The 23,715-nt window shown below is 45.7% G+C and overlaps 1 protein-coding gene across 1 annotated transcript in view; it reads left to right on the top strand.

Moving 5' to 3' along the window:
* Positions 1–23,715, top strand: part of LOC126156565 (SET domain-containing protein SmydA-8-like) — a 100,772-nt gene that overhangs the window by 35,970 nt on the left and 41,087 nt on the right. Inside the window, exons 3-4 of the mRNA XM_049916319.1 lie at positions 7,342–7,757; positions 22,737–23,012. Coding sequence (XP_049772276.1) covers positions 7,342–7,757; positions 22,737–23,012 — 692 coding nt within the window. The remainder of the gene's footprint in view (positions 1–7,341; positions 7,758–22,736; positions 23,013–23,715) is intronic.

The following is a 23,715-nucleotide window of genomic DNA, read 5'->3' on the forward strand; positions in this document are numbered from 1 at the left end:
AATCAATGTCAAAGATGAATGGTTTGTATGATTATAGTTTGTGGGTGGAAATGTATGGAGTCTTTAGTGATATTGTTCCTCTTGCTCTAGAACTATTCTAACTTGAGACTGGTGTAAATGAATAAGCTGCTGGAAGGTGCGAAGCAGAAGACGCTGACGAATCTGCTGAGAGTGTGTATATGATGGAAGAATATGTGTTGGAAGTTAGAGTGCACATGTCTCATGCAATATGTGAGGTAGGAATGAGGGATAACAGAGGAGAAAGGTATTGTTACAGCTTCGGAGTTGTGGGCACTATTATATAGAAGGGTGATCGACTCAGGATGCCGTGCAGGACGCAGCGCGCGTACTACCAGCTTCTCGGTGGACATGAAATCAGAAACTCTGCTTCAGGAATTACATTCATTGATTGAGACTCTCGTTCAGTGACTGCTGGCGGCGACTCAAAGCTTGCGTTGACCCCAAGGTCGCATGGCTACTTCAGCAAAGCACGAGGAAACGCAGTCGGCTCGCAGTAAGCGAGGAAGCTCTCAACCATGAACAGCAGCTAGAAGCTTTACTGACGACGACCCGATTTGCCAGGAACTTCGCTCAGTGTATGAGGAGCCAAAATAGATGAACACGTTTCGGTTTATCCGTTTCTGAGACACGATGGTCAGAGTTTATTGAAGTACTTTCTGTACCTTTTAGTGAATACATGGTTCAACTGAAGCTGTGGTACAGTGAGTAGCATCGCGGCTTCTCACTTTTGTGCCCCTCGTTCGAAACCAGATGACTACATCTAGTCATGTCCGTAGAAGATTACTACATCAGTGTTTTCCAATGTATTAGTTTGGTGCATACCTTTGTAGCGTTTCCCACAACTTTAATAAACGCAACATGTACGCATAACAGAGACTTTAGTAATCGATAAGATAGTTTCCTTTACTACACTCCTGGAAATGGAAAAAAGAACACATTGACACCGGTGTGTCAGACCCACCATACTTGCTCCGGACACTGCGAGAGGGCTGTACAAGCAATGATCACACGCACGGCACAGCGGACACACCAGGAACCGCGGTGTTGGCCGTCCAATGGCGCTAGCTGCGCAGCATTTGTGCACCGCCGCCGTCAGTGTCAGCCAGTTTGCCGTGGCATACGGAGCTCCATCGCAGTCTTTAACACTGGTAGCATGCCGCGACAGCGTGGACGTGAACCGTATGTGCAGTTGACGGACTTTGAGCGAGGGCGTATAGCGGGCATGCGGGAGGCCGGTTGGACGTACCGCCGAATTGCTCAACACGTGGGGCGTGAGGTCTCCACAGTACATCGATGTTGTCGCCAGTGGTCGGCGGAAGGTGCACGTGCCCGTCGACCTGGGACCGGACCGCAGCGACGCACGGATGCACGCCAAGACCGTAGGATCCTACGCAGTGCCGTAGGGGACCGCACCGCCACTTCCCAGCAAATTAGGGACACTGTTGCTCCTGGGGTATCGGCGAGGACCATTCGCAACCGTCTCCATGAAGCTGGGCTACGGTCCCGCACACCGTTAGGCCGTCTTCCGCTCACGCCCCAACATCGTGCAGCCCGCCTCCAGTGGTGTCGCGACAGGCGTGAATGGAGGGACGAATGGAGACGTGTCGTCTTCAGCGATGAGAGTCGCTTCTGCCTTGGTGCCAATGATGGTCGTATGCGTGTTTGGCGCCGTGCAGGTGAGCGCCACAATCAGGACTGCATACGACCGAGGCACACAGGGCCAACACCCGGCATCATGGTGTGGGGAGCGATGTCCTACACTGGCCGTACACCACTGGTGATCGTCGAGGGGACACTGAATAGTGCACGGTACATCCAAACCGTCATCGAACCCATCGTTCTACCATTCCTAGACCGGCAAGGGAACTTGCTGTTCCAACAGGACAATGCACGTCCGCATGTATCCCGTGCCACCCAACGTGCTCTAGAAGGTGTAAGTCAACTACCCTGGCCAGCAAGATCTCCGGATCTGTCCCCCATTGAGCATGTTTGGGACTGGATGAAGCGTCGTCTCACGCGGTCTGCACGTCCAGCACGAACGCTGGTCCAACTGAGGCGCCAGGTGGAAATGGCATGGCAAGCCGTTCCACAGGACTACATCCAGCATCTCTACGATCGTCTCCATGGGAGAATAGCAGCCTGCATTGCTGCGAAAGGTGGATATACACTGTACTAGTGCCGACATTGTGCATGCTCTGTTGCCTGTGTCTATGTGCCTGTGGTTCTGTCAGTGTGATCATGTGATGTATCTGACCCCAGGAATGTGTCAATAAAGTTTCCCCTTCCTGGGACAATGAATTCACGGTGTTCTTATTTCAATTTCCAGGAGTGTATTTACAACAGTTTGCCAACGCTGTGGTAACGTTTCAATTCTGTAGAAATTACATGCTTTTGAGGAGCAAAACTCGTCGAGCCACGTTCGAATAGCATTTTCATTCGGAAAGGAAGTTCCTTGAAGATTTTACTATTGACAGCCGAAAACATGATAATCTGAAGGCGCAAGATCGGGTGAACAAGGTGGGTGCGGAATGACTACCCGACCAAACACACGTACAGGGATTTATTTGAGTCCAGCAAAATGCAGGCAGGCGTTATCTCGGACTTACAGTAGCATCACTTGACGCAGTCTTCCGGGTCTTTTTTCTGGACTGCGTCTGCAAGACCTCTCAGTTTTTGACAATAAATGTCAGCAATGATGATTACGTCTCGGGGAAGCAATCCGTAGTACACAGCACCGTCGCTGTTCCGTCAGATACAAAACATTATCTGTCGTGGATGCGCACAGGTCTTTGTACGGTTAGTTGCTGCTTTGTTTGGAAGACACCGTTTATCGTCATCGGTAACGATGTAGGAAAGAAATGGTCGGTGTTGGTCGCGAACCAACTGATGACGAGTGAGCAGGGCTGCACATACGGCCATCCGATGATTTTTGTGCTTTTGACTTAGAAGATTCAGTATCCATACACCTGATTTTTGAACCTTGCCCATTACATGAAAATGTCGGACGATGGTGGACTGTCACGGTTCACCAAATTCACCAGTTCTCGAGTACAATGACGCGAATCATTGTTCATTATTGCGCTTAAACCATCTTCATCGAACCCTGAAGGTATTCATCAATGTGGAGGGTCACTAATATCAAAACAATCGTCCTTGAAAGGAGAAAATCATATTCCCGTCGTGCTCAGTCCCATGGCGTTACCCCATACACGGCGCCAATGTTCGTGGCTGTCCACGCTGCTGTCGCCTCTCTATTGAACTCAAACGGGAGAATGCGTCTGATGTTCCGATTACTCTACTTGGTGTCCACAGCTCCAGTTACTATCTCCGAATGATACAATGAAAATTTGTAATCTCAAATACCAGAAGTGAACCACAAACGAAAAATCGCAAACGATAAATAAACAGATACCAACCGGAATACCACCACGCAAAGCAAAAACGCTACGGTCTTATGAACTAACCTAATATATTGAAATAACGTTATCCTTTTTAGCCGAATAGTTGTGTGTCTAATGAACGAATTAAAAGAAATGAGTGAGAAAATTATTTGAAACTGTTCCGGTGAAATACCTGTTGTGTATATTCATTCATAATCAGCTGCGAGCGCCAATTTTCGGAGAAGTGATCTGTTATGCTAGGTTTGCCGCGGAATTACTGCCAACATGTAAAATCTCCAGCAACGTTAACGTTGCTTTCCGAAGTGAGACTCATGTGAAGAAATGTCACTGTGGCAACCTGCCTTCCCATGATGGTCGTGGTTTTCAAGATTTCTATGTTTCCTACAGTCGTGGGTAAATAAATTCGAAAAATAAACAAATAAATGAAATAAGCAACAGCAATAATCGGGTTTCGAACATAGGGCGCAAAAGTGGGAGGCGTCTTAGACTGTCATGAGCTAAAATGCATCTACATTATTCGAAAACTTCGGCCATCGTTTTCTCAAAAACGATAGAGTATCTATTGATTAGATGAGACACGTGCACGCTTATTTTGACTCTTCTTCCACTGAGAAAGTTTCTGGGAAGTTGGATTACGGCACATGCCGTGTTCTCCTTGTAAGACAAGACTGTCGTTGGCAAACCACAGGCCCGGATGTAGAACAACTTTCTGCTTCCGCAGACGGTAAGCGTGTGACATGCTGACGCGCTGGTCGCAGACCCGAGATCCCTTGGGGACGCCAGAGGTCGGTTTGAGTCACCTTGGAGGCGATCCCAGCTGTATGGCGCTAGTTCCGTTTCCGGCAGCATCAGGTCAGCAGCAGCGGAGTTACTGGGTAGTTGTGAAAGGGGCTGGGTGACAAATATCGGGCCGCCGGCTGGCGCATAATATATTTCGGTGTCGGTAGATGTTGACGACAACAATACACTACTAGGTCTGGGCGGCGACTGTTTATGGTAGATTTGCTTCCCCCGGCCCCTATCTCCCACATCTGTTATGACTGGGCTCCGCTCTCACCCATGATGGGACCGCGGCGGACAGAGGCTTACACCATGCCGGCTCAGAAGTATTCTGGCTCTGGCAGCAAATTTCTACAGGCAAATATCCTGGCCAGGGGTTGTGAAGTCTGTTCGGAGAGGTCTTGGCTCAACAGTACATAATGATGCATGTCAGAGGTTCGAGAATGCCCAAATTTCGAAATTTGGGAAAAGCGGGGTATCGAAATTAACTCAGTCAAAGTGTGTTGTGAAGATGAAGGGAAGTTTGACTTTAGTAGGCTAGTTCTAAACTGAAGAAACTGCGAATAGTTGGGAATTTAAGGAGATGGGACCTGGATAAACAGAAAGACCCACAGGTTGTAGAGATCTTCAGAAAGAGCATTAGGGAACGATTGACAAGAACAAGGAAAATAAATACAGTAGAAGAAGAATGGGTAGATTTGACAGATGAAATAGTGAAGGCAGCAGAGGATCAAGTAGGTAGAAAGACGAGGTCTAGTAAAAATCCTTCGGTAACAGAAGAGATAATGAATTTAATTGATGAAAGGAGAAAATATAAAAATGCAGTGATGAAGCATGCAAGAAGGAATACAAACGTCTCAAGAATGAGATCGACAGAAAGTACAAAATGGTTAAGCAGGGATGGCTAGAGGACAGATGTAAAGTTGTAGAGGCATATATCACTAGGGGTAAGATAGATACTGTCAACAGGAAAATTAAAGAGACTTTTGCAGAAAAGACATCCAATGGCATGAATATCACGAGCTCAGACGGAAAACCAGTTCTAAGCAAAGAAGGGAAAGCAGAAATGTGGAAGGAGTATATAGAGGGTCTAAGGTGGTGATGTACTCGAAGGCAATAGCATGGAAATGGAAGATGACGTAGGTGAAGATGAAATGGGAGATATGATACTACGTGAAGAATGTGACAGGGCACTGAAAGATCTAAGTCGAAACAAATCCTTGGGAGTAGACAACCTTCCATTAGAACTACTAATACCCTTGGTAGAGCAAACCCCGACAAAACTCTACCATCTGGTGATCAAGATGTATGAGACAGGACAAATACCCTCAGACTTGAAGATGAATATAATAATTCCAATCGAAAGAAAGCAGATGTTGACAGGTGTAAAAACTACCGAACTATCAGTTTAATAAGTTCAAAATGGTTCAAATGGCTCTGAGCACTATGGGACTTAACATCTATGGTCATCAGTCCCTTAGAACTTAGAACTACTTAAACCTAACTAACCTAAGGACATCACACAACACCCAGTCATCATGAGGTTTAATAAGTCCGGCTGCAAAGTAGTGACACGGATTCCTTACAGACAAATGGAAAAACTGGTAGAAGCCGACCTTGGGAAAGATCACTTTGGATTCCGTAGAAATGTTAGAACACATGAGGCAATACTGACCCTACGACTGCCGGCCGGTGTGGCCGTGCGGTTCTAGGCGCTTTAGTCTGGAACCGCGTGACCGCTACGGTCGCAGGCTCGAATCCTGCCTCGGGCATGGATGTGTGTGATGTCCTTAGGTTAGTTAGGTTTAAGTAGTTCTAAGTTCTAGGGGACTGACGACCACAGATGTTAAGTCCCATAGTGCTCAGAGCCATTTGAACCATTTGACCCTACGACTTATGTTAGGAGATAGACTAAGGAAAGGCAAACCTACGTTTCTAGCATTTGTAGACATAGAGAAAGCTTTTGACAATGTTGACTGGAATACTTTATTTCAGATTCTGAAGATCGCAGGCGTGAAATACAGGGAGCGAAAGGCTATTTACAATTTGTACAGAAACCAGGTGGCAGTTATAAGAGTCGAGGGGCATGAAAGGGAAGCAGTGGTTGGGAAGGGAGAGAGAGGGTTGTAGCCCATCGCCGATGTCATTCAATCTATACACTGAGCAAGTAGTAAAGGAAACAAAAGAAAAAAATTGGAGTAGGAATTAAAATCTACGGAGAAGGAAAAAAAAAACTTTGAACTTTGCCGATGACATTGTAATTCTGTCAGACACAGCAAAGGACATGGAAGAGAAGTTGAACGGAATAGACAGTGTCTTGAAAGGAGGATATAAGATGAACATCAACAAAAGCATAACGAGGATAGTGGAACGTAGTCTAAATAAATCAGGTGCTCTGAGGAATTAGATTAGGAAATGAGACAGTTAAAGTAGTAGATGAGTTTTGCTGTTTGGGCAGCAAAATAACTAATGATGGTCGAAGTAGAGAGGATATAAAATGTAGGCTGGCTATGGCAAGGAAAGCGTTTCTGACGAAGAGAAATTTGTTAACATCGAGTATTGATTTAAGTGTCGGGAAGTCGTTTCTGAAAGTATTTGTATGGAGTGTGGCTATGTATGGATGTGAAACTTGAACGATAAGTAGTTTAGACAAGAAGAGAATAGAAGCTTTCGAAATGTGTTGCTACAGAAGAGATTAGATGGGTAGATCGTGAAACTAATGAGGAGGTACTGAATGGAATTTGGGAGAAGAGGGATTTGTGGCACAACTTGTCTAGGAGAAGGGATCGGTTAGTAGGACATGTTCTGACGCATCAAGGGATGACCAATTTAGTATTGGAGGGCAGTGTGGACAGTAAAAATCGTAGAGGGAGACCAAGAGATGAATACACACTCGGCAGGATGTAGGGTGTAGTAGTTACTTGGAAATAAGAAGCTTGCACAGGATAGAGCAGCATGGAGAGCTGCATCAAACCAGTCTCTGGACTGAAGACCGCAGCAACAACAGACTAGTTGTGGCGTAGTACGCTCTCTTTACCTGTGCCAGCCTGCCTCCAAGTTTTGTCGATTGCAACCGACAAACGACCGTTGGATTACAGTCGTCTGTTGTCGTCGTGACGGAGTGTCTCTGTGGCGGCAGGTGCACACGAGCGCCGAGCTGGGCCGGCACCTGGTGGCGACGCGCGACGTGGAGGCTGGCGCGGCGGTGCTGGGCGACGCGCCGCTGGTGGTGGGCCCGCGCGTGCACCGCGCCGCCGACGAGCCGCCGGCCTGCCTGGGCTGCCTGCTGCCGCTGCCGCCCGAGGCCGCCGCGCTCGCGCGCTGCCCGCGCTGCCTGTGGCCGCTGTGCGCGCCGTGCGCCGCCGCGGGCGCGCCCGACCACGCGGCCGAGTGCCGGCTGCTGCGGCTGAGCGCGGGCCGCGCCGGCTGGCTGCTCGCCGCCGTCACGCCGCTGCGCTGCCTGCTGCTGCAGAAGAGGCACCCGCGCCGCTGGCAGCTGCTCGCGGACATGCAGGCGCACGAGGACCAGCGCGGGCCCGGCACCGACGCCTACACGTGAGTAGCCCTCCAGGCTCAAAGCAACCATTTCACCTCATATGCAAGCACTATCCCTAGCGGTGTGACGGAAATGATAAAAATGTTCAAATGTGTGTAAAATCTTATGGGACTTAACTGCCAAGGTGATCAGTCCCTAAGCTTACACACTACTTAGCCTAAATTATACTAAGGACAAACACACACACACCCATGCCCGAGAGAGGACTCGAACCTCCGCCAGGACCAGCCGCACAGTCCATGACTGCAGCGCCTTAGACCGGGGAAATGGTAGCCACGAGTAAGCGATGGTCACACAGTGACGATCCAGCCCAGTGCCCGGATAGCGTGGAAGGTGGCAAACCGAGTTAAGGGAAACGAAATGCCCTGTTTGGATTACATAAAATTAGGTTGTGTATAAGACACCGAATGGCTATAATAAAGGACAGCTGCCAACGGATACCAGTGTGGGCTCTAATTACCGGGGTGGCCGAGCGGTTCTAGGCGCTACAGTCTGGAACCACGCAACCGCTACGATCGCAAGTACGAATCCTGCCTCGGTCATGGATGTGTGTGATGTCCTTAGGTTAGTTAGGTTTAAGTAGTTCTAAGTTCTAGGGGACTGATGAAAGGAAAGTCGCTCTGAGCACTATGCGACTTAACATCTGAGGTCATCAGTCCCCTAGAACTTAGAACTACTTAAACCTAACTAACCTAAGGACATCACACACATCCATGACCGAGGCAGGATTCGTACTTGCGATCGTAGCGGTTGCGTGGTTCCAGACTGAAGCACTTAGAACCGCTCGGAATCAACGGCCGGCTCCATCCTTTACACAATTTCCTCAATGCAGGCATCGGAGACGTCGACGAGATGCTGCACGGCGCAGGATTTGCTCCTGCTGGCCAAAATTGGAACTTTTTTTTTTCCAGCGTAAATCGGTTCTGCATTAACGCGTAAGTTTCTCTGCCATACGATAATTACAGCCCCCACTGTATCTCCTCGAGTAGGTGCAGTTCAGTGACTAGTTTGGCACGTAAGTTCGTAGCGTTTTTGTTTTACATTTTGGTATCCCTTTTGCTGTCGATTTATTTATCGATTGTAATTTTGTACTTTTAGTTCACATTTGGTATTTCAGTTTACATATTATCATTTTGTCGTTTGGAGGTAGTGTGAGAAGCTGAGGACGTAAAAATGAGTGCCAAGTGGAAAAATCGGAATGCTTCCGACATGTTTGTTTGACTTCAGTACAGGGGTCACACCAGTGGAGACAGCAAGAAACATTTGCGTCTTGTATGGGTATAATGTCATTGGTCAGACCGCGGCCAGGACATGGTTGTTTCGTTTTAAAGAGAATCTTTTTGACATTAGTGACTCTCCACGTTCAGGAAGACCTTCGGACTTTTATGAAGATCGTTTAAACGAATTAATCCACCCTGATACACATATTTGTACTCGGGAACTGGCAAATGTGATGAACTGTGTTCGTTCCACCATACTGCGATATTTTCAAGCAATGTAGAGGGTTAAAATTCGCGTGTATGGTACCCCATGCTCTAAGCCAAATCACAAAAATCAACGGGAGGTCATAGGTTCATCTCTGCTTGGTTGTCATCAACTGGGTGTGAACAGAGCCGCCCCTTGCTATGGTGTCTTTATGCTAAATTAATGAAAAGAAACGAGTGGGTCGGATTATGCAAGGCAGTAACTGCCGCATCCATAAAAGATAACGTTGTGCATGTGGTGCAACAGCGCCGATGTGTAGTACGAACAGCTTCCCCGAGCTGTAACCGTCCCTGCTGACATTTATTGCCATCAAATGAGGCGTATTGCGGACGCAGTCCCAAAAACTACAACCAGAAGTGATAGTAATGCACAACAACGCCCACTTGCATTCTGCTAGACTGGCAAAAAACACAGTTTAGTTGGGCAGCATTTTCTGCACCCACCTTATTTACTTTATTTTGCACCCTCAGATTGTCAGCTTTTCCTCTTTCAATTGAACAACCTTCAAGAGACTTCCTTCCCGGATGAAAATGAGATTCGAACAAGGCTCGACGAGTTCTTTGCCTCAAAACCACCTGATTTCTGCAGTTGTGGAATCGAAAAGCTACCACAGCGTTGGCACACTACTATAAATGGTGAAGGAGTATATATTATTGATGACCAAACTCTCCGTTACGTGAATATATTGTATTTAAACTTACGGAAAAACGCTGAGAACGTACGCATCAACCTAATATAACCATCCGGTAAATTATCTCGGAAACTTTGCAGTCGAAAGATTCGAAATCTAAGTGGCCATAGATACAATCCTTGTGTACCTGCTGTAGTTACATGAATTTAGTACTATCTCTTACAAGGGAAGATACAATTTTCTCTCTGAGCTTGACTTTTTGTTCTAAATTTCTACAACCCCATAAAGGAACAGTCACCGAGTTCGACAGCATCCACTATGGATAAAATTCATTCTAAATTTCAGTCCTATTTTCCCGATAAAGTGTTAAAAACATCCTCATTCGTATTAAAAATAACGTCACGTGACGCAAAACAATGTTTGAGTATGTCGAGAAGAGATTTAGAATATGTACCTTTTGTATTGAAAAAATAAACTTATGGACTATGGAGTCCAAAGTTGAGATATCAAAACATGCCTACAGCATAGCTTGCACGACCAGGGCTCTCTTCAACTTCCAATTGTAATTTACCCTTGGCAGTTCTTCTGGTTCGACTTGCATCCCTGTTATACATCTTCAGCTTGTTTTCTGAATTTCTCACTCTCGCTGCCCAAACTTCCCATCCCCTCAACAGTGCGACAGCGCGCGCCTGATCGTAGAGATTGCAGTGCTTCACTTGTACTAGTGTTGCATTGACTGAAAGTAGCAATGGCATCGTGCGGCACAAAGTGTTCAACCTTTCGCCGGCTGCAAGTCTTTGGATTTGACGCCACTTCGGTGAATTGCGCGTCGGTCGGGATGAAATGATGATTAGGACAATACAACACCCAGTCCCTGAGCGGAGAAAATCTCCGACGCAGCCGGGAATCGAACCCGGGCCAGTAGGATTGACATTCTGTCGCGCTGACCACTCAGCTACCGGGGGCGGACAACACATGGGTAAGCAAGCGGAAATAACATTGTTCGCAGATCCGTTTGTATTTTGTGTCCTGCCTTGCAAACATTTCCGAAGTAGATCAGTGTCTGCCAGGCCTTCGAAAACCGGCTTCAGTGCTTCCACAAACGCAATAGGCAGACTGTTCCGATGAATATGTTTTCCACCAGTTACTAAGTCGTTATTATATTTCCACCATCTATCCATACCTGCCAAGCGCAGTCCATGACGCGGTTTATCATCGTTAAACAGTGTATGAAAATACACTGTCCACACAGCTTTCTTTATTGCTTCTATATAATGAGTATTTGCCTAATTGCTAAACCATAATAATCTTAAAATGTCTCTATAGTTGGCATTGTCAGTCAGTCCTTGCCACCAATTGGTTTCCTATTACTAAGGTAAATTTTACCTAGCGGCCATTTAAGTTTTTGAAGATGGTTCCCCACTCTTTTTTGCACGTGCTTCGCACACTCAAATTTCTTTATTTATACCGTGTCCCCATTTGGTCTGGATGCCACAACTTCATTAAAGGGTTTGCAGTCTCCATCCCCTGAGTAACTGATGCACTGTACGTCATAATATAGCTGAGAGCGCTGTGAAAATTTGTTCACTCCTGCCGTTTCTCTGGGTTCATTTGTGCCACTGCAATTTGCTGTACAATTGTCTAAATGAAGCTGCTTTTGCCTTTCTGGACACTACAAAATTTGGACATAATAGCAACAGCAATCTCTTTGCCTGTGTCCACACTTGTGGCTGTGACGAAACCATTTTTTTTAAGTGTGGCCTCGCTTTTGTCTCTTTCTTGGTCACAGTCCATATTTTCTAACACTGCTTCCTCTGCTGCAACTTTTGTACATTCATTGGCAACAACTTCAGCAGCAGAACCTAATATATAGGGTGTTTGTTTTAACTTGAGACATATAAATATCACGAAAACAAATGCACCATATGAAAAAAAGTTCTAGGTAAAAAGATAATATTAATAATGGGGACGTCTGCGCTATAACTGGCGATCCCCTGACCATCCCTCCTTCGTGGGCGGTGTTAACTCTGTATTTTCAAATGGAATCCGTCCGTTTTTATAGCATATTCTGATTCTACATAAAAAAGTACTTACAGCTTAATCAAACCTCTGTTTTCCATTCGTGGTAGCTGTAACTACGTATAATCGAAAAATATCAAGTTTTCCTGCTTTTGCAATTAAGAGACGACACATTAGTTTCTACATTTCATTTACGATGAAAATGTAAACCTTTGTAAACTAACGGTTGAAACTGATGTTAAAACGTTACTTCAGTGTTGCAAAAGTGATTGTACCGTACCGCACAAATAATAAGGCTAGACATTGACGTTTCTGGCGAATAAGCTACTTGTCTCGTAAGATAGTTTTCTATTCCCTACGGGTTGACTGTACTGAGTCCCCAAATGCATGGTTTCGGTGGCCGGCCTCAGAGTGATTGTTTCCGGTGTTCGTTTCCATCCAACAGCCGCAACCCTTGCGCGGCTACTGGAGGAATACAAGCCACAACCATCGTAATAAGGTAAAAGTCCATGAAATGATAGCGACAGGCTCACCTATCACGGATACTCGCAGAAATCAAGCAATCCAATCGTGTGGGAGGCAAGGCGCCTCACCGAAATGAAGCATCCGATGGGCACAGAAAACAATTACATTCACGTCGTTGTTCCTGGATCACGATGCAGGTGGCGACTACTCGGAGGCGTGGCAGATAGATGGTGTGTCAAGAGGCACTCCCCCAGTTCGCCTCTTGCCGGTTCCTCAGGAACGAGGAGATGGTTGTAACCCGTGTACGCCAGTGGGCGCAGCAAAAGAAGAGTGATTTTTAACCATTTGTTTCTGCAAATACATCTCCCCTCTAGCGATGCTACGGCGGTCCTCTGTCACAGCCTGTGCGGGTGCGCAGCGAGCGCCCGGCAGCTACTTGATTAGTGGATGCTGCGTCTCCACCCTCCGCACTCGAAGAAGGTGGCGCGTGCGTATGTGGCCTAGGAGGTCCTCCAGTAACTGTGGCTGATCTCTGCTCTTTGAACCACGATGACGGTTGTCGAGTGGTCGAGAAGTGCGCCGACCATGGCCTGCCGTGCAGGTAGGCCCCGTGGCTCCGCTGAAGTGTCAGGAACGCTGGTGTCCTGGCTCAAGTCGACACGGAGAACCCCCAGGCCTTCCCATCTGCGTTGGAAGCTGTCAGCAGCGCCGAACTCGTGACTGGTGCTTACAGAGAGGAAGACATCTCTCTGACGGCTGTTGGTGGTGTTGAGTACGAGCAGGAAATCTACAACAGACTTATACCCAGCGTTAATACCGTGTCAGGAGATCGAAAACGCTCGTCCTGTGCACCATCGATCCTTCTGACCAACTCCCTCCTGAACTCAAATGCTGGAGTATTTATAGCGTGAAATATCGGCTGGTGTTGACCCAGCGTCACTTGTAATGACCGCATAGGCTTTCGTAACGTATCAGCGATTCATATCGCGCCCTATTTGCTTATCACATTTGTTGCACCAACAGGCTGGTCCGTAAAAATATTCAGTACGCCTTCTTGCGTTAGCGGCGCGGTCCCTTACTTCACGTAACAAGGTGACGTGATACTTCTCAGTCGTATTGCTTTACTAAGCTCCTGTTGATGCTACCCAGCCGGCCGGAGTGGCCGAGCGGTTAAAGGCGCTACAGTCTGGAACCGCACGACCGCTACGGTCGCAGGTTCGAATCCTACCTCGGGCATGGATGTGTGTGATGTCCTTAGGTTAGTTAGGTTTAAGTAGTTCTGAGTTCTAGGGGACTTATGACCACAGCAGTTGAGTCCCATAGTGCTCAGAGCCATTTGAACCATTTTTGATGCTACCCAGTTCGCACAAAGCGATGGTCTGCTGCTTTCCGCCTGACCTGCTAACGTGATGAAACGCTGCCGTTTCGTGTCGCGGTTGCAGATACTCCCTCAAGTAACACAAAGTGAACGAAATCTCGCAATTATGAAATTCTGCGGCCAGCTGCCTGATACAAGTTTGAGCTTATTTTCTAGCCAGATACTGAAACGCCGAATAATACTGTACTGTACAATCTAATTTGCAACATTCAACTAATTTTTGAACATAAATATAAACCGTTAGGACACAGAGATTTACATTTACATCGTAAATGAAATGTAGAAGCAAATTCATCGAATCTTAATTGGAGAAACAGGCACGCTTGATATTTTTCGATTACAGCGCCATGTACCATGAATCTTGAGTCAAGATGGTGTACTCGGTAATGAAACAAAGCAGTAGGCTCTGCTGATATATCGACTCTTAGACAGTGTGTCTAATAGTGTATTTTAATACGACAGTATGCCATGTTAGGTAATATATAACACTTAAAACACATGATAATGGCACTTTGAAGCCGAAATCATGATTGCGTAAGTGTAAGTGTAACACTGTAAATAAACAACAGTATAACGGCGGTACTGACTTTAAAGATATATTTTTATAGCGGATTGGTCATTGTGAGACAACCTGCATAAGAAACACAACCTCCAGAGAGTATAGTTTTTACCATAATTCAACAAGCAACAAACCTATCATGAAGTACTTAAAAAGAATACCGGTTAAATGACAGATGGATTTATTAGTGAAAGGTCGTTTCAGTGCAAGATGAAACTATAGCTTTCCCCACCTCTGTGGAATGAAAATGCGGCATTTCTTAAAGCGCATAATTTGGAATAGAAAATAAACACCTCTTTTACACGTTGCTATATGCAGGCGGAACTAATAAATAGCCACAGGGTGTGTCACCGCATAAGGCCCTTATTTGATGACATTGGTAACGAGTTCTTAACTCATTACATTTAATTTTTACAAACTGTCACGCAAGTTTCGAGCCCACTATCTACAGCTGTGTATTGTCATATTTAAATTTTTTTGTTATATGAAAACGGTATACTGAATAACTTTATAAATATTAATTACTGTTTGGTTCACTTCATAAACGCAATATCAAATATTTTTCAAGTAATATTGTAAAAAGTTGCGTGAATAGGTTAACCAGCCGCAAGGTAAGCAATGCTGAATCCTCAGAGATGGGGAAAACATTTCGGACGATTCAGCCTGTTATATAGTAACTCTAACCAGCAGGCATACATCAAAGTATAGCGAGATGAAGAGGGCGAGCGGCCGGCCGCCGTCGCGCCACGGAAGAGCGCGGAGCGGTTCGAAACGCGGGGCTACTGTGGCTGGAGGTTTGAGTCCTTTCTCGGGCTTGAGAGTGTGCTGTTCTAGCTCACACTAGCTTAAGTACATTCTGGGCATAAAATACAACCCTGCGGTGATAAGCATTCATCGGCTGCAGGTTACATATACTACTTTATTACTTACGGTATATAATCACACCACATACAAAAGTGCAGACATTATACACACAGTGTGTTACAAAAAGGAACGGCCAAACTTTCAGGAAACATTCCTCACACACAAAGAAAGAAAATACGATATGTGGACATGTGTCCGGAAAAGCTTCCTTTCCATGTTAGACATTTTATTACTTCTCTTCAAATCACATTAATCATGGAATGGAAACACACAGTAACAGAACGTACCAGCATCACTTCAAACACTTTGTTACAGGAAATGTTCAAAATGTCCTCCGTTAGCGAGGATACATGCATCCACCTTCCGTCGCATGGAATCCCTGATGCGCTGATGCAGCCCTGGAGAATGGCGTATTGTATCACAGTCGTCCACAATACGAGCACGAAGAGTCTCTACATTTGGTACCGGGGTTGCGTAGACAAGTGCTTTCAAATGCCCCCATAAAAGAAAGACAAGAGGGTTGAGGTCAGGAGAGCGTGGAGGCCATGGAATTGGTCCGCCTCTACCAATCCATCGGTCACCGAAACTGTTGTTGAGAAGCGTACGAACACTTCAACTGAAATGTGCAGGAGCTCCATCGTGCATGAACCAATGTTGTGTCGTCCTTGTAAAGGCACATGTTCTAGCAGCACAGGTAGAGTATCCCGTATGAAATCATGGCGGTGAATCGAGGAAGTACAGTACATACTGACGAAACTAAAATGAGCTCTAACATGGAAATTAAGCATTTCCGGACACATGTCCACATAACATCTTTTCTTTATTTGTTTGTGAGGAATGTTTCCTGAAAGTTTGACCGTAACTTTTTGTAACACCCTGTATATATATATATATATAAAATGATTCATATTTCCCATGTTTTGTTGCAAGCGAGGGAATGTCCGGGCAAATACAACCTTTGGTGTGCAATAACGGCCCTCAGATGGGTATCTGTCATCTGCGATCTATGTTTCGATTTTCAAAGCTTTAAGGCTAAGAAAAGTTGATCACATAAATAAGTAGAACCAAACAAGCAAGTTATAGCTGCAGCTTTTGCAAGTAGTTGAAGGAATCTATCCCGTGGAAAGCAAGAATGGAACTGAATGGTGTCATTAGCCATTCTAAACTTCTCCTTAATGAAGCGATCACATTGGAGATCTATCAGTTCTAACTGCACATCTGCGAACACATATCTGACGTCCATAGAGCATGGTGACATGAAAATATCAAAATATGGCTCAAATGACCTCAAATCCTCGAATCGTTTTGCGAATCCTGCATCCAGATTATTGAGAGACTGAACAAACGACGCAACAAGATCATTATTAATATTATCTGCGAATCGCGTCACATTCGGAAAATGTGTGAAATTACGATCCTGGAACTGACCTCTCCATATCTCGAGTTTCATTTGGACTGCGCGAAATTTCCCTGCAACTAAGCATTGACACTGTTCAAATGTCTCTTTATGCCGGTAACAAATGCTAGGTTAACAACACATCGATGGTTAAACGTTTCAGGAACGGGCCTTCCTTTCATATCCATAAAAAGATTTATCTGTTCAAGCAAAAGGAAACGTTCTAGGGTTTTACCGCTATTCAGCCATCTTATCTGGCAAAGATAGGTTATATCTCTGAAGTGAGCGTGAATACATTAACTTTCGAAACTGTCTTTGATTCAATCATGCAGATCTTATTAAATTTACAGTCGTAACAACGACATTCATAATCCTGTCAAATTGCACAGTCTTCGCACAAAGTGCCTCTTGATGAAAAACGCAATGCACTGAGTGGAACTGCTGTCCTGGGCTCAGCTTAGTTTTTAGACGTCCCACAAATCACACGTTACAGCCAGCCATATTTGGGGCGCCATCAGTGGCGACGGAAACGAGCTTATTCCAGGGCAGATTCAGCTTAGTACAGCATGTTGAACAGCATTAAATACGAGTATATCTTCGCCGTTACAAGTGTCTTGTAATGTCCCCACAGAAAAATACCCTCTACCACGCACCAATTAATCATTGTCAATCAAATCATCCACATTTATTCACTTTTGAAAAGTATCTGATCGGGTTTTCTAGTAATATATGCGCCGACAGCTCGTCGACGCCAAAGTATGTTCTAGTACGTTTATTCTTTGGAATAATGGAGATACATGTATGTATTCTCCTAGGTTGTTGGACTGGTAACTAGGACAGCTTCGGAAGTATCTGTTGAAAGATTGACGAGTTTCTAAAAGAGATATATTTGCTTTTCTTCTCGCTAAAGTGAGCTATTAACATTTGTGCCACTAGCGGGTTGTTTGAAGAGAAAGAAATTGTAAACGGAAAAGAATTAAGACTTGGAATCAACAGAAATTCTGGACATGTAATGGAGATGGATTGAATATACAATTTCCTTCATAAATAAGGTTTGTGACCCCTTTTATTCTGGAGTGAATGAACGAATGAGTTCTTTGCCTGAATCGTTGATGATCGCGTTGGCCCTGTAATTAGTGGGGAAGTTTCAGCTGTGTCGAGGAGAGCCTGCAATCACCGAGTCTTTGTTAAATCGTCCAAAAAGGCTTCGTACACATCTGGAATTCGAAATCTGTCGTAAAAGGAACGAATTGTTCAAACGATCGATTTTCCCAACTGAATGCAGCGCTCAACAATAATAATAAATGTAAAGATCTTTTACAGCAAGCCAGCCGCTGAATACTAAGACGAAGGGCTCCACCAGAGATTCTATTGGGCTGATTTTACGTAATGTAATATTATATTTAAAACTGTACATAAATAAAGGAGAGAGAGAGAGAGAGAGAGAGAGAGAGAGAGAGAGCAAATGAAATTAGAGACATACTAATAATCCTCCATTAGTCTAACTTTTCGCCTGTCTTATCACGGATCAGCCTAAAGACAAAACGGGAGGCCCTTACTTTACTGTATAGATTTATGTGTGAAAGTGAAGGGATCTTAAAGGCAACAGATACACGTCCATACAGACAAAACATTACACAAAGTTAGCGGCAAGCTGTATGCATTCATCATTCAGCATCTATTCTATTCTTACATTAATACATTATAGTCTCTCACAGGAACTAAATTAAGAAGTTCTTCTGCTTTGTTTAAATCTATATCTACCACTCGGACGAATATAGCCAATTGTGCTGTATCAGTAACGTCGGCAGTTTCACCAAGTCACAGAGGATATGCAAAGAATTGTTGTTCTCTCACCGTTAGCTGTCGTTCAGCATCTGCACTAAGGTCTTCTACACGGCGTGCGATTGTGCGTCTGCACAGACAAATTGCATGAAATTTTACTGTTCTTAGAGGACATACGGATTCAATACAAATGTCGAGGCAGTCTTTCACCGACGGCCCGGTGGAGAACAGTCGAAGTTCACGAGCAATAAAATGGGCAGTTCTAAAGCTCGCCCTCACTGCAACGTCATTTGTAGCTTCAAATTCCTAGTCGAGTAAATCCAGTTATATTACAACTTGAATAATATTAACAGTTGATGTAAGCTTAATTGAGATAACCGACTTTACCTCATTGCCGAAGGATTCTTTTAACGTTGCACTTGATTGCAGAGGCTCGTCTCTCTGAACACTATTACACACGTCACAATGTTTGGAATTGCAGTGTCGTTCAAGATTATGTTTTTTTCGTATAGCAGAATGTCGACATGCTGAACATGCAGCACGTTCTCTAGTATGCGCAAACAGCCATGCACTTGCCACTGGGCTTCTTGTTGTATGCAGTTTGCACTAGATCTTTTTTTTTATCTCATTTTGTTCTAGATTGTTCGTTGAATTTGTTCGTGGCGGACGTCCGATGACGCCTGTTCAGGTTGATCATTATTCGTTCACTCAGTTTTTTTGTTATAGAGGGTAGCTAAACCCTCTGGCCGAACACGCTGAGCTACCGTGCAGGCAGATCTTGGTCTCTTCTCAGCTGAAACCATTCCCACAGCACCAGTTGTCACCGCAGCGAACCAACAGGTTTGTTTACGCAGCGAAGACTGACAACAACACGCGGCTACCCTGCCCGCTCGCCACTCGTGTACCAAGCGCGGTGTGAGCAAGCCTAGTCTAGGGAGTGGAAACTAGCACGTGACCCAAACAAAGGCAGGCTTCCTTCACTGATCAGCGTACGCTTTCCGCACTTGTGCGCCGCTTAAAATTACTGCAGACCGCAGCGCGTGTCCCCTCCCTACGATCGGGACATGTAACTCCTTGTGCCAGAGAAGCCGACCCGGGGGAGAAATCAATACTTACGTATATGTTTATACTACTATTAAACCCTAATCCTGTCGCTCAACAACGTTTTTCCAGGTCTCCCTAGCTTCATTTCTCAGGCTATGGCCGCACCGAACGCCCCTCGCTTGGCAACTAGGTATCTCGCTACTCGCCTGGTGCCAAGTGCTTGGGTGCTTGGTGGCTATCCGGAGCCAGTTGCCACAGGCGTGTTGCTCGCTCGCACTGTGGAAAAGTCTCTTCCAATGCTGGATCAGAAAATGCTTCGAGCAGAAAATATATGAACTGTTGCGGAAACTACCGTCATGCTGGGTACATGGTATTAATTGTGAGAGAAGTGAACGTGGTGCATTCAAAATGTACAAACAACTTCGGGAGTCGCAAGACACATTTTTTGGTGCAAAGTGAAGTCGGTAGACAACCTTCTCATGGCTATTACAGAAAAACAAATAGGAACAACATACTAATTACAGAGCAAGTATATCACCCCGAGTATATCTCCAAGAAGTGCAGTCGGAGAAGGTGATATTGCCGCAAGGTCTACGCACTTTTTTGAACGGTTTCAATTTAAAAAGAAAATACTAAATGACTCCCGAACATTGCCTGCATCCCGTGGTCGTGCGGTAGCGTTCTCGCTTCCCACGCCCGGGTTCCCGGGTTCGATTCCCGGCGGGGTCAGGGATTTTCTCTGCCTCGTGATGGCTGGGTGTTGTGTGCTGTCCTTAGGTAAGTTAGGTTTAAGTAGTTCTAAGTTCTAGGGGACTGATGACCATAGATGTTAAGTCCCATAGTGCTCAGAGCCATTTGAACTCCCGAACATTAAGATTCTAGAATTTTACAAAGAGGAAGCTTGCCAACAACAGATGAAAGTGCTACGCTGTTTTAAGACCTTCAGTATCCGGAGATGCCAGACGTTCCCCAGACAGTTAACATAGCAGAGGCACAAAGTAGAAAAGGCGTTCCACTATGTCTACAAGCATAGGCACCCAATTCTTGGATCTTGAGAGAAAAATCAAAAATTAAATACTGGAGCAATTGGCGATTGTTTCAGAGTTGGTTTCCATATATGGCTGAGGAGCCGTCTGTACAAAATCTTATACTGTGAAGCAAAATTCAAAAGGTAATTGTTGCAAAACGTCAGTGAGTTGTTTGAAAACTGCCGATATTACTGTTTCATCATCCATGGTAGAGAAGAAGCAAACGAAATGATATAATCTGCAGCATTTGTCAGGTGAAGCTACTAGGCGACATGCTAGGATGAACCAACACCACCGTTCGTCTAGCGACGCGCCGAACCGAGGCCCACGAGAAAGACAGGCCGCGGCGCGTACGTCACGAAGGTAGTCCTGAACTCGCTCGTTCGCTCGCTCAGCTCAGCAGACAAAATGAGTTTCTAAACCTGTTAACTCGCAGCTGGGCGTGTAAGTACTAACGAGAATTGCATCTTCCACTGGAATCTGATTAACAGTACTACAGCAAAATTTAATTTAAGATCAATATTCGATATAAATGATATAACGGCTTGTTCATAGCATTTAGTCTCTTCTGCTTAACAGTACTCATTACATGCTGGAAGTGGTGCTTTATGCAACTGATAATCATTTTAGCATGATTTTATTTTATTGTACGCCAGTACAGCTGTAACAAATTATAAGTAGGCCCATGGACTTCCCATCATTATAGGACTAAAGTGCGCGTCATTTATGTTGGCGGCCGAGTTTAGGTTCGTTCTGCGCATCTGACGTCACAAAACACAGTCAGCCAATGAACAGAGAACAATGTTGCCACATCTCGACTGCAGTGCAGAGCATGGACGAGTGTCTTCAGTTTTAGAAACGTTCAGTCATAAATAAAGTAATAGAACAAAAGCAATTTCTTGATAGCATACATTCTTTTATAGAAAGTTTGGAAAAAGCATTCTTTACACCAATTGCTTCATATTGTATTAATTAATTAAACCAAACAAGCAATAAGACTCCTAATTCAGGCGATAGCAAGGAAAGATGTTTGTATCACTCTCACGAACCGCTTTTTCGCAATAAAGAACAGCGGTAATTGTTTATTTCCTATTGTACTTCAACGAAGCGTGAATAATTCATAGTCATACCAACAGTGTTTGTCAGTATTTTCCGTGCGGTGTTATAGTCCTCATGGCGATATGTAGTCGGACGAGGTGCGTTAGCGAAATGGTTAAGGTGTTGGGCTGCTATGCGAAAGGTTATGAGTTCAAACCTTGTGCGGTGCTTAATATTTTCATTATTTAAAAACAATATCGAAGTGCCTTACTTCACGAATTATATTCGTTTGAATGCAATTTTTTGAAATTTCTAGTGCTTTGTCTCTTCATTAACCCTTTCGCTGCTACAGACACGTGCTCGCCGCATTCCGCGCTGTGCGCGATTTTGTCATCACTGCACTGCTCGCCTGTGCAGACACATGGTGTTCCCACTGCTTTGACAAAAACTATTTGGCCCAAAAATTTGATTTTTACACGTCTTCTTGACTGATACCTTCCCCCCATAAATGACTTAATTTTGTTTCGATGTTCAACGCAGTTATTATGCAGCATTAAATGTAGTAAACCATTGCAATAAATTTTGAAGAGTGCAGGCGAGCAGTGCAGTGACAAAATCGCGCACAGCGCGGAATGCAGGGAGCACGTCTTTGTAGCAGCGAAAGGGTCAATGCGGCCGTGGTGGCTTTACTTCATGAACTGCGCGCTCCCTCCTAAACGTAAGATTGCGAACTAAGCTATACTATGGCGCTGCTTCTATTAGCGCGTGCGTCGTGTGCAACTGGCAACGCCGCAATCTCCCGCGTCTGGGCGGGCATGCGCGAGCCGCCAAGATAAAAGAATTGAACTATAATAACAGTAAGATTCCATAATAGCGGATTCCAGTAGAAGATTCAGTTTTCGTTTGTACGGACATGCCTAGTTACTAGTTAACAGGTGTAGAAACGTAGTTCGTCTACTGATTTGAGCGAGCGAGTGCAAGACTACCTTCGCGGCCTGTCTTTGTCGTAGGTCTCGGCCAAACGGTGTAGCTTAGTCACCTGGCGCTCGGTGCTGCTAGTCTCGTAAGTTGACAGCTGCTTGTTTAGGTGGGTAGTCGCTTGGTGAGTCGTGAGGTACTTAGGCTCCAAGCGAGGCGCGTCTGGGGCGGGTGTAGCATTTATCTTAAAAAAAAAAAAAATGCGCTAGGGCGCCAAATGTAAGGGGACCGTCACCCTAGTCGGCCCCAATCCAAAGACTGAGATTTACGATGAAGAGGACAGCCCTAAATACGAGTCTTTTGCGCAGGGAGTCTGGCGAGGTGTCTGAGTTCCTGCGGAAGAAGGTGCTGTGCGGCGAGGCGGGTGAGGCTGTGGAGGACGCGAGCGACGCGGCGATCCGGCGCGTGTGCGGCGTGCTGGACGTGAACGCGCTCGACATCACGCTGCCCGGCGGCGGCGAGGCCAGCGCGCTCTACCCCACCGCCTACCTGCTCGAGCACAGCTGCGTGCCTAACACCAGGCACACCTTCGACTTCCAGCGCGGCTGCCGGCTTACCGTTCGCGCCGCCAAGCTCATATCCAGGTACCGCTCCTCACCATACTCCGTCCATATGTTCGTTTATTTCATTCTCCACCCAGGTGGCTCAGGTGGGTCATCCTCGACATTAGGGGTTGGAACTACTGCACACTAAGTCCCGTTTAGGGACACTGGGAAGCCGATTCCCATTCCTTAGCCGGCCGGGGTGGCCGAGCGGTTCTAGGCGCTACAGTCTGGTACCGCGCGACGGCTACGGTCGCAGGTTCGAATCCTGCCTCGGGCGTGGATGTGTGTGATGTCCTTAGGTTAGTTAGCTTTAAGTAGTTCTAAGTTCTAGGGGACTGATGACCCCAGAAGCTAAGTCCCATAGTGCTCAGAGCCAACCCATTCCTTAGATGTGCCTTACAGCTATGGGAAAACAACTAAATCTTTAGTTTGAATTAGAATAATTTATTTGCAGAATGAAATTTTCACTCTGCAGGCGAGAGTGCGCTCATATGAAACTCCCTGGCAGATTAAAACTGTATGCCGGGCCGAGAGCCGTACTCGGGACCTATGCTTTTGGCGGGCCAGTGCTCTACCAACTCAGCACCCAAGTACACGACTCACGATCCGTCCTCGCAGCTTCAATTCCGCCAGTACGTCTTTCTCCTACCTTCCGAACTTCACAGAAGCTCTCCTGCAGGCATTGTAGAACCGGCGGAATGAAAGCTGCGAGGCGTACTTGGGTGGCTCAGTTGGAAAGGGC

Source organism: Schistocerca cancellata, chromosome 2 (assembly GCF_023864275.1).
Source record: "Schistocerca cancellata isolate TAMUIC-IGC-003103 chromosome 2, iqSchCanc2.1, whole genome shotgun sequence".
NCBI lineage: Eukaryota > Metazoa > Arthropoda > Insecta > Orthoptera > Acrididae > Schistocerca > Schistocerca cancellata.